The sequence below is a fragment of the Lactuca virosa genome, chromosome 6 (assembly GCF_052849685.1).
Source record: "Lactuca virosa cultivar CGN04683 chromosome 6, Lactuca_virosa_CGN04683_v6, whole genome shotgun sequence".
Taxonomy (NCBI): domain Eukaryota; kingdom Viridiplantae; phylum Streptophyta; class Magnoliopsida; order Asterales; family Asteraceae; genus Lactuca; species Lactuca virosa.
The window spans coordinates 275,519,922-275,531,843 of NC_136431.1; the positions used below are offsets into that span (position 1 = coordinate 275,519,922).

At 35.6% G+C, this 11,922-nt stretch overlaps 1 protein-coding gene and 1 long non-coding RNA gene across 4 annotated transcripts; one reads left to right on the forward strand and one right to left on the reverse strand.

Moving 5' to 3' along the window:
- Nucleotides 1-1,132: 1,132 nt before the first annotated feature.
- ECT6 (evolutionarily conserved C-terminal region 6) lies at nt 1,133-5,023 on the reverse strand. Of its 3 annotated transcripts, none has more exons than XM_079054997.1 (7): nt 4,700-5,023; nt 3,861-3,924; nt 3,582-3,732; nt 3,424-3,497; nt 2,447-3,352; nt 2,148-2,360; nt 1,133-1,940 (listed from the first exon to the last, which is right to left on the reverse strand). In XM_079054997.1, the coding sequence occupies exons 2-7, from the start codon at nt 3,906-3,908 to the stop codon at nt 1,383-1,385; spliced, it is 1,950 nt and encodes a 649-aa protein (XP_078911123.1). In that variant the 5' UTR covers nt 3,909-3,924; nt 4,700-5,023; the 3' UTR covers nt 1,133-1,382. The 3 variants fall into 3 exon arrangements, with proteins under 3 accessions (XP_078911123.1, XP_078911122.1, XP_078911124.1); XM_079054996.1 differs by having other exon boundaries at nt 3,424-3,518; XM_079054998.1 differs by lacking the exon at nt 3,861-3,924 and having other exon boundaries at nt 3,424-3,518.
- Nucleotides 5,024-6,315: 1,292 nt separating this feature from the next.
- Nucleotides 6,316-10,395, forward strand: LOC145121093 (uncharacterized). Its single transcript, XR_013714498.1, has 6 exons — nt 6,316-6,777; nt 7,243-7,818; nt 8,120-8,204; nt 8,876-8,932; nt 9,331-9,426; nt 9,795-10,395. It is a non-coding gene; the product is annotated as an uncharacterized LOC145121093 (long non-coding RNA).
- The last annotated feature ends 1,527 nt before the right edge of the window (nt 10,396-11,922 follow it).

Consider the following 11,922-nt stretch of genomic DNA (forward strand, 5'->3'; position numbering starts at 1 on the left):
TATGTGGCATGCCATATTGATATGATGCTAACATCAACATAGTGGGTCCACGTGATTTCTACATGGATTATTCTCTTAAAATTCTAATTTATTATTATTTATTGAAATTTCAAATTATTATTATAAATAATAATTTACATGAAAATGAGAAGATAAGTTCAGAAAAAAAAAACTCTTAAGTTTTTGTTCTTGATGAACAACAACACCATCTACCTCCCACCACCATTTTAAATTGCAAAAATGAATCGGCCATATGAGAATATGTGAATAAACCAATATCAAAAGCTAAATGGTGGATATAGATCAACATAATGAATCCAAGTCTACAAAAATAATAATAAAAATAATAAAATAGATCGTTTTTAGTTTCTAAAAAACAGGCACATAAACCCGGGGGTGAACCCCATGTTAAATAACAAAAAAACGAAACTCAACTTTGCAATGTTTCCTTCTTGTGTCTATTGATTGAGCTCTCATATATGAATCCAACGTTGTTTCTTTCTTTTTTTATCTCTAGATCGAACTCCCTCTCTCATTGAATCTCGTTCTATTTTGTTTTCAAAATGCATATTGATTGTACAGACACAACAACTTGTGCACATTCTTCTGTTTCTCTCTTTTTGGGTCCATTACTCCACCACCAACAATAGCCGCCTCTATGAACAGACCCTAATCTAAAAACAAAGGAAACACATAGACAGAGAAGTCGACATGTGTGCATGTATGGTACCAGATTTGTGGATGAATGAAGATATCGATGCTTTGTGCAGGAAAATGCACAAAAAAATGATTAGTGGCCAAACAATATCAAAACGAATAGTTGGTGGATCAGAATTGACATTAACCCTAAGTTATAACAGCGGAACAAAAAGGCGGCTTCAAGACTTAAATGGTAAAATGAAAGTTGAGCCACCAATATAGGAGGACATTTGACAAGTTGATTACTATTTACTGCTTAAAAAAATTACATATTACATAATGTTATTTATATCAGAGGCATTTCTTTTCTTATGTAAGTAGGACCGTGTATTTGGTGACATGTAAAAAGTAGTCATTCTTTGTACCAAGGATAATAATAAACAGTATTACTTACTTATGTTCCATTATAAAGATAAAAATTATATTTAAAAAATAAACATAAAAAAAGTCTGTATACCTTTAAATCCGATAACAATGCAAGAGAAGAAAAAATGCAAAAGGTTTACACTTTGTATTTTTCAGATTAGTATCACCCAACCCACACCATTCCCAAAAACCAAAACACAACTTAACCCCAAAATAACAATCAACTTTTCCCTATTACCTACCCCCCTCCCATACCATACCAAACCAATCCCAATAGCTATAGCATTGAAAATTATACAAATATGACATGACAATTTTTAGCCTTTGTTTTTAGAATCACCAGCTTGGCCTTCTTTTACCTTCATCAAAGCTTTAGGATCAAGCGGGATCGTTCCCACTGTCAAAAAACCAGAAGTCTGACCATACCCGTTGACTTTGACTGGCATTGACCCCACCGTCAAAACACCACCACCACCAACATCTTCTTCTTCTTGGTTTATAGAGAGGGATTGAAAATGTAAAACATCTTTATCTTCAACAACCACTTGTTGTCTATCTTGATGAGTTGAAGTTGAAGTATTTTTTATTATATCATGAGAGGGAGAATTTTCATCTCCAGTTGTAGTTGTGGTTGTGGTTGTGGAGGCCAAATCATACAAGTTATTTGAATTATTATTATTATTATTAAGTTTGCGGGGAGGGTGAAGAACAGGGACAAATACTGGAGTGCCGTAGCTTTTGATTAGTAATCTGGCTTTCTCTTCCTGTAATATCTTTTGTCGGTTCTCATAGTACATGAAATCATCAAGTAAAGATGTCTTCCATGTATAGTTCTTGAATATTTTCAGCATTTCTATTCCTTTTTTATACTTTATCTGCACCAAAACCAAATCAAATCATAATTAAAAATAAAGTCAATGCCCCAAACATACAAAATAACTTCATTCAACATATAGATTTGGTGGAATGTTTGATTAAACCAAAACATGATCATGGAATGTAATTAATGACTCATTCTGTTATCATATTCCATTCCACCAAACAGATTGTTGATGTTGTTATGATAAATAAAACAAACTAACCTCTTGTGTATCGCGGCTGTTTGTTACTGGTTTATGCTCATTGTTTTCTAATATGATGTGACGGAAGTGGGGATTTGGTACATCTTTAATTATATGCCACTTCACTGGAAAACTCCCACTCCATTTGTCTTGTTGCCAAAAATCCATATCTTTATGGAAATCCACATGCCCACTCATCTCAGCAACCCCACAAAACTGCCCACTTGCATTCACCTGTTATCCATAATACTTAATAATTTATTTCAGCTATAAAAATGGTAAATCAGTTTCTAAAACTTGTACTCCCAACTTAAACTTACAGAGAAAAACAGGAAGACAGGACAGTCCCCTTGTGATATTTTCTGGGCTTCTTCATAAGCAGTGTTGAGTTTCTTGTTTCCATTAGGTGTAGACGACCATACATTATACTTGATACTCTTATGAACATCATCCTCACTGTATGATTTTATAACAAAGAACTTTGCATTCACATACTCCACAGGGAAATCATCCTTGTTGTAGTTGTCCATGGAGATTACAATGTTTCCTTGTGCATCACTATTCCCAGCTCTAGTTGAGTAGGCTTTAACACTCAACCGACTGTTTGATCTAGGACCACGGTTCTGTTCACCCAAACCATTCGGATTATTACCATTTCCATTTCCATTCACATCACTTGTCATCTTACCAAAACTTGACTTTGACCGAACCTTATCCACCACCACCCGCCCATTACCACTTAAATTAGGCAAGTTGTTGTTACCAGAAGGAACACTAACTTTTAGCCCGTTGTTATGATTAGATGTAGTTTTCCCACTGCTGGAAGTCACACCACCATTACCATTACCATTACCATTGTTTGCAGGTAATTTGTTATCATTACTTTTATACCCTTCTGAAACTTTTCCAAAAGAATTTGCATGGTTTGAAGCAGCCCTTGTTGGATTTGCTGATGATGGATCGATCCAATTAGATGTGGGCATATCCATGTATTGATCTGTTGTTGTCAAAGTGTCTGGACTGGTTTGAACAAGCATGGGATAATAAGCTGGTGAAGAGGCACCATTTTCATAAGGTATGTAGTACTGTTGTGCCCCTACATAGGAGCCATCAGATCCTATCATCGCACCAGGGATGTAAGGATTGTAAGGGTTATATGGAGACTCTGCATATCCATAGCTAGGTGTAGTATAATACACATAAGGCATACTTTCTGTTTGAGTGCCCTGAACAATACACATACATTATGAGTAATGAAAGATTAACAAAAACAAAACCAAAGAGTTTGTATGCTTACTATGAACTGAATATTTTGACCATCCACACCAAAAACTCTATGGTGGTCATCCCAATCACCTGGCGATTCCAATCCTGTTAAAACATAGTCAGGCACTGCAACGTACTTATTAACTTTATGCAGAAAGTAAAAAAAAAAAAAAAAAATTAGAAAGTTACCTGTACAAATATAGCCGTAATTGGTAGCAGAAGGATAATACATGCCCTGATCAACCACAAACTCTGGAGTGCCTTCGTTATACATAGCAGCTTCAAGTGGTTCAAGAACACGGTTTGTTAATTGTGAATTTGGGTCGGTAGTGCCTTGAATCTGGGAGGAAAGAAACATTATAATCAAATCCAAGTTGTAACTTGTAACTATACATATATGTATGTTCAATATTATTGGTTTTTTTTAAGTTATATTATGTTTTGACATTCTCTCGGTTGTTTTATTACCAGGTAAGCATCTGCATTTCCATGTTCAGGAACATTATACACATCCATTCCAAGACTGCTACCACTGTAAAAACATACGTAGTACAGCTCAAACACATTCTCTTTTTTACATGCATAATTCTTAGCCATCCATAAATTAGCCAAGGCTTTCCAGAAGAATTTTATTCTGATATACAAGTCTTGAATGAAGTTCTATAGCAAGACACAAATGCAGAAAGAAGGAATCTAACCTAAACTTCTTTTCATCAAATCATAGAAATAAATACCAGTGGTGGAAGAAAACACAAACAGAAACCATTTCCAACATTCAAAAACATTCAAGGGCCCAGACAGAGTTCTATAAATCTTATACAAGCTTCAAACTCGGTAAATACAAATAAGCTAACAAAGAGAAGGAATCGAACAAACATTATACAAAGCCTACAATGCTCAGTTTACTCATACTTCACATGCTAAGTCGTGCTAAAGTTGACAATAACAGCAGAAATTCTAAAAATCAAATAAACAATGTAAAAAACCCTACATCCCCAGAATCACAACTTTCAATGGACCACAAAAACACACTCTACAAATTACAGATTCCCTTGGTTTTAGATTACCAGAACATAGCCCTAAAAATCATTCGGATACACGAAACTCGCAAATTAGTAAGCAAAAAAAAAAAAAAAAAAAAAAAATAAGCCCTAACTTATCATGTATAAACATCAAAAGGGAAAGAGAAAGCAAGCATGACTAAGAATCAACAAAACATGTCAAAACACAAAGGGAATACTTAAGCAAAAGGAATTAAATCAATCACAGTGCGCGCGTGTTTGGTTAAGAGAAGAAGAGGATTATACCTGAAGGGGAAAAGAAAAAAACGAAGCTAATTTAAGCCATGGACGAAGCAGATAGTTGGATTAGGGCAAAATTGCATAGCTTGCCGATAGAGTTGATGATGTTCCTTTGCTGCATAATTTTGTAAATAAAATTTCAGAAAACCCTAACCCTAAGACATATAGAGATAGAGAGAGAGAGGGAGAATTGTAGAGAGAGAAGGAGTTGAAAAGGGTGGGAAGAAGAGAAAATTAAAACGAAAATGAATGTTTGATGAAGAGCGAAGAGAGAGAGAGGGAGAAGGGGGAAAATGATAAGAGAGACGAGAGACAAGGGATTGATTCGCTGGAACGGAGGCCTTTACTTATTTGTGGTGGGGAGTATTACAAACCAACCAAAGTATCCCTTTTACGACGTCGTTATATCTTTCCCATTTTCTCTATTTCTTTTTATCTATCTATTATTGGTTTGAAACTTGAATCAATACTTAAATAAATACCACGTATTAAACTCACTACACTCACTTACCATTTTCAGAATAACAGTTAATAACTTAAACTATGATTAAAATTTACTATGCTAAGCCAAAATTATTATTGTGTATATCCATACAAAAAATAATCGCATCTTTAACTTTAAACTTTAAATAAATAAAAGAAAAAAAAAAGTTGCAATATTGATATTAAGTCAAGATTCAAATGATTTATATATAAATAATAAATACATATAAATAAATAAATAGGGGTTGATTGAAGTGTACTTGTTTCTATAGAGAAACGGATAACACGGGGAGGTGGTGGAAGTGTACTTGTAGACTCCTCCTAAGTCCTATCCAATGCAATTTATAAGTGAGAAAAATACAAAAATAAATAAATAAATAAAAATAGTATTATTTATTTAATAAATACAAATCATGGAATATTGTCAAACTATTGAAGGCTATCATTTTTTCAAAAAATAAAATAATTTTCAGCAAAATCTGCTTTCTAGAAAGACCTACTTATTTCCCCATATTAATGGCTATTATTTGACCAAATATTTATTTACATTTATCAGTCAAAAATATTATATTTTAATTTGATAAAATATTTGTTTATTTTTTCATATTTAAAATATTTAATAAAAAAATGGTAGTTTACTTTATAATTTACCCTTTACCCTATTAAAAGTAAAGTTTAAGTTTCTATTTTCCAAATATGATTATCGACGATTGAGAGTGAAACCGTATAAATCTTTTATTATTAATTGATAAAAAAACATAATAAAAAAATAAATATATTAAATATGTTAAGACAAAATAGGAGCAGAAAACGAAAAGTCATGCACCTACCCTTTTCTTGGGGGTTAAGGCAATATGTATTTGTAAATCTTTAATTATATATACTATTAAATTACGTGATCTTATGGTCAGTTTTGCTATGACTGTTTACAGATTTGTCATTATATACTATGATTGTTTCACAGATTTGCCACCATAATTTAGGTAATTGTCGCTTTTTGTCCTTGTATTTTAGTAGCTTAAATATTGTAATATTGTTTCACAGATTTGCCACCATAATTTACGTAATTGTCTCTTTTGGTCCCTGTATTTTAGTAGCTTGCTTCCGCACCCATGATTGTTGATTGGATGTAACTTTGGAGGTCCTCTTCATGTTACGTTTCTAATGTTTGCCGCAATCTTCCTCCAATGGGGTTGCTTCGATCACTGTCAATCCACATTTTTCACTTGATTGGATTCTTCTTGCTCTTCCGCGTAACCCTTGCCTACGTTCTTTTATTTTTTTTATTTGCAACTAGTTCGTCTCTCATTCCCTTTTTTGGTGAATAATTTTATTTGTGCTTCGTTTTAGTTTTGTATTTTGTATTTCGATTTTGGGATTAAGGTTGTATTGGCTTTTTGTATCGTTGTTTTGCTCAATTTGTCTGCTAGGTTTTTTTTGCTTCATCTCTGTCACATTTTTGGGATTTTTTTACCATGTACTCGGTATTTGTGTTGGATTTTGTCACTTAATTGTATGTATAACGATAATGTTGAGGGGTTGTAAATGTGTTGTGTTCCAGGTTGGGTGGTCTTATACTGGGGTTGTTGGATGAAGGTCGCGTAAGTCCCGCCATCTCTCCGCCTTTTATTCTCCTCTTTTGGTTCCTTCACTCCCTTCTTACGATGACTGTGTTGATTGCTCAGTCACTTGTGAGTTTTGTTGTGCGCTCTTCTGGTATGCATAGAGGGTGATATTATTGTCCCGTTCTGATCATCCATGTTATATGCATTGTTGTAGATCATGGATTGTTGTATTGCCCTATCCTCGTTGCCATCCACCTGTGTTTCGTGATTTGTAAGCTAATGCTAATTTCCTTCAAAACATAAGAGCTTACAACAGCATGTTTGCAATGACGTCTCTTGGTGTTGTTGTCGATGAGGATATTAACAAGGGACCCGGTCTGAATGTTTTTAAGGTTTTCGGTCAAATATCGCATTGGATAGGTTTAGTATGTCCCCAGATGATAACGGTCCACGATTTTTGCAGCTGTACATTGTTGATACTGATCATGAACTCTCAAACAGGTTAAATGCTTTTCAGGATCCGTTAAAGGCACCTTTAGACTAACATATCGTTGCAACCCTGATGGAGGAGTTGACAATTCATAATGCATATGTGCGTACTTTCAAGACAACGAAAGAAATTGTTGTTGCAGGTCAGTTGGAGTCGTATGATGTGTGTCTTTTCAACAATGTACCTGATCGTAGATATGATGCTCCGCTGCTAGGGACACTAGGTTGCATTGTTTGTGGTGATGACTCTGTCACCAGTAAATATGATATTAGTGTGCATTCAATATCTTAGCCTCCACAGTGGGTTAGTAAACTTCACCCCATTTATATGGCCTTACAATATCCATTATTGTTTCCGTTTGGAGAAGATGGTTAGTTCCCACTCGTGGAGTTGTCGAATGAAACGGGTTCGAAAACAATAAATCTAACAATAAATATGTATTACAGTTATCATATCCATGCGCGTCATGACATTTGTTCGTTAATACTTAATGTTTATCGTTTGTTGCGACAATATTTGGTGGATGCTTATACATGCATTGAACAAAGTCGTCTTGACTACATCCAAAGTGTAACGCCTGGTTCCAGGTAATTTCTTTTAATGTTTATATATATTAATTTTTTTTGCAAAATGGGTCATTTCGCGGGGCGTAAATAAGAGTTACGCGGGGGGTAACTCATTAAACTTTGACGCGGGGTTTCCTTAAGTACGCAATGCGTACTCGTGATGAATGCAAACCCTAATTTTAGGGTCTTGGAACCTATTTAAGGACCTTAATCCCTTGGAGACCCTTCTTACCTTCAACCATCGCCCCCTCTTTCAGCCCCCACGAAATCCTAGTTCCATTTGTGAGAATCTCAAGCTTTTGTGTGATTTTTGGTGTGTTAGAGTGAAGAATGAGAACTTGGAAAGTGTGCTTGGAGTCCATATCTTGTAGATCCAAACTCTACTCTTCTTCGTCATCTTCCAAAAGGTATAAAGTCTCAACCTTTATGGTTATCTTGCATAGATATAGAATAGCTTAGGGTTTTGGCATGTTTTGGTCCCAAAGGTCGACTCTTGTGAGTAAAAGCTACTCCAGAAGCTTAGGTTAGCATTTCTTGATGTTTATGAGGTCCTTATTGCATAAAAATCGGGTCTTGAAGGTTATACTTCACCCATGCATGAATTGTTGGTCATTTTGTGAAGTTATGAACCTATGGTTTGGTTTTGGGCTCTATTAAGCAATGCAAAAGCTTAAAGTTGTCAACTTTATCAGTTAAGACTTCCCAAGAGTGTGATCTGTGAATTGGACATTTAGACTTTAAATATTAAGAGCTTAATAGTGATTTTAGACATAACCTTTGTGTACATTGGGCATAACCTTTGTGTACGCATGGCGTAACAGGTTGGCCCCGTACGCCTTTTCTATGATTACCCAGTACGTTGGGCGTAATTATGGAGTACACATGGCATACTCCCAAAAGCTCATTTGGGCGATTTTGGGGCCTTGGATCATTATGGGTTTTGGGCCATGATTAGTTGGGTCAAGTATGGGAAGGGTAAAATAGTCTTTTACCCTTAGTAAGATACAATATGATTTGGACCATTGATTATGGATTATTACCTTGATTGTTAATTAAGGTCAATTTTGGATATGTTCAGTGTGAGGAGCCTTTGTAGCAGCAGCTTGGGTGTGTAAATATTTATCATCAGGTTGATGTGAGTATTCTCACTATACTATGTACGATGTTAGTTTTCTTTGTGATACTTGCATAGAAGACCCCGAGGGTAGCCCGTTGCTTTTGTATGAAAGACAATGGGGGTAGCCCATGGTAATTGCATGAAAGACCATGGGGGTAGCCCATGACACTTGGATGTTAGACCATTGGGGTAGCCCATGGCATTTCAAGGAAAGACCATGGGGATAGCCCATGACACTTGGTTGTAAGACCCTGGGGGTAGCCCATCACATTCCAGGGAAAAGACGAGGGGGGTAGCCAATGCACTTGTATGCAAGACCATGGGGGTTGCCCATAGCAATGTATGTATGGTATGTGGTATTTTAGGGAAACTCAATAAGCTTTGTGATTGCGGTTTATGTTTAAAATGTTTTTTAGGTACTTTCAGTTCGAAGGGGAAGGGCTATGACAACCCCGAGAATACCTCCTCAGTTGCCATTGATAGCCAACGTCAAAACACGATAAAACAATATTGTAAGCGCCTAATATTTCGACTATCACCCTTATTTACGTCAAACCATAGGCTCAAAAATAATTACACAAAAAGTTGTGTCACTTTGAGAGCAGGTTAACATATTTAGACTCTATAGGTTACCGCGATTCCAGAAATATAAATCTCGTAAAAATCTGACACAGTATGGGTGAGATATGGCTTTTATAGTAAATAATTATCTCGTAAACCTTTTGCTTTTATAGTTAATTATGCTCATAACAATAGGATGATATTATGCCCGGTAGATACTCTGCCCAAACTCTTTAGCTAATATTATGTCTAGTTGTTATACTAAACCACAATGATAGATAAGATCACTAACCATGGATAATCATGCATAAAACCTTAGATCTAGCAACAAGGAATCATAAAGCTTGAATTTTGGTTACTCACAAAGGTCCGGAGATGTTGCTAGAAGATGCAAATGAAGCTTCCAAGTTGGATCTATGCTCCAAAGGTGATCTCTTCTTCTTCAAGCCACGAAAACACCACCAAAAGCTCAAGAATCACAAGGAGAGGCTAGGGTTAGGGTTTTTCTGCGTTTGAGGACGAAGGAGGCTGGTAATGAACCCTAAAAATGACTTAGGGGGCTTTAATACGAAGGAACCCTAAAAGATCATGGGCTTGGGCTGCAGCAGCTCTCACATCGTGAGCTCAGTTGAATCCACATTTTCATTTATTCACTTGTCACGTCATGACCTCTCTATGGACACGTTTGTGACATCCGGTGTTATCCAAAAACCATACATTTGACTCCTTGATGCCCTAAACCGATCTGTTCTGGAAATTGGGTGTTACATTTCTTATATATATCAAAAACTCAAATCCCGTTTAAAATAAGAATTCCAAGAAACGGAAAAAAAACAGACTTAGATATAGAATTGCAAAAGATGCAGCAACCCTTGTAATAGAAAAAATAAATCAACTTCTCAATCGTTTCTCGGATGACCAAATGTAAAATTTTGTAAATGTCTAGTTTTTTTTAGTTAGAATTTTATATATTTTGCATGTTAGATATTTTGGAATACAAATATCAATTGTGGCATCCAAGTCAGCGTTTAGCACTAGCGGGAGTATTAGATTTGTATATAACTAGCTTATCAACCCCAATAGTTGAGATATTGATTTGCACCCAAGATTGGGCAAGGGAGTCAAGGAAACCGGTTGATCATATTTTAAATGATAATGGTGTAGCAAAAGGTAATAAAAATAATACATTTTGTTTTATTTATAACAAATTATAAAGTTATATACTAACTTTGTTTGTTTTGGGGTTTTATATAGAATTTGAAGAGATGATACGTGAACCTGACGAAAAAAGGAAAAAGGAAAATGTATATGGAGGTTTAAGAGTTGATATGTTGTTTACAAATGAAAGTATTGTATTTTTTACAATTGATTTTTCTTTTTCTTTTTGTTTAGAAAAATTGAACCATTTCAAATCCGTTTTGTACTTTGAATGCATTATAAATCCATATTTTATATATGTCTTGTAACACCCGTTTCCATGTATTTCCATTTTCAACTTAAAAATGAAATTATCTTGCAGGATAGGTCCTTACGTTGGGCGTACATGAAGTGTATGTCGGGCGTAAGTCATTAGGATCGCGACTTTTGTTGTGTACGTTGGCCGTACACATTGAGTACGTTAGGCGTACTCGTGTTATTCACAAAACCCTAAATTTTTAGGGTGGTGTCCCATATTTAAGCATCTTATTCCCCCTTGGACCTTCTTATGACCAACCTTCATCCCTCTTAGCCTTGATTTCGAAACCCTAACCATTGAGTGTGAATTTTTGAAGCTTTTGAGTGATTTTTGGTGTTCTTGGTGGTGAAGGAAGATCATTGGAGAAGTAGTGGTGCATTCAAGCTCTTGGATCCAGAATCTGCACCTCATTGTTCATCTACATAAGGTATAAATTTCATACATTGAGGCTTGCTTTGCTATATCTTGTTAGGCTTTAAGTTTATGTTCATTTTGTCCCAAAACCTTGGTCTTTGTGAGTGTGGGCTACGGGAGACCATTTGAGCTGTCCTTTCAGACATTTTTGAGTGCATGGTGTCATAAAAATGCAAGCTTAATCCTTTCCTTTCATCCATGCATGAGTTATGAAGTTTTTGGTGATGTTAGAAGTTAGGGATTTGGGATTAAGCTCTCTTTAGCCATGAAAATGCATAATGTTAGAGACTTTATGGATTAGAATGCCTTTTAGGGTCAGATTTGAGGTTGGGGTGAAGCGTCTTAATGATTAAGAGCTTAAAAATTAAGATTTGAGTTTAGGTCGTGTAAGTTGACCGTAAATCTGGCTACGCCCAGCGTAGCCAGCTGGGAACTCGTTTTCAGGCTTTGTGCTCTATGTCCAGTGTAGAGCCTTGGTACGCTACACGTAAGGTCAATTGTGTTGACCTTTGCCTTTTTTTGACCAAGTGCGACTTTTGGGTCAATTTGTGAGGGTTTTGGTCCTGGAAGGGGCAAA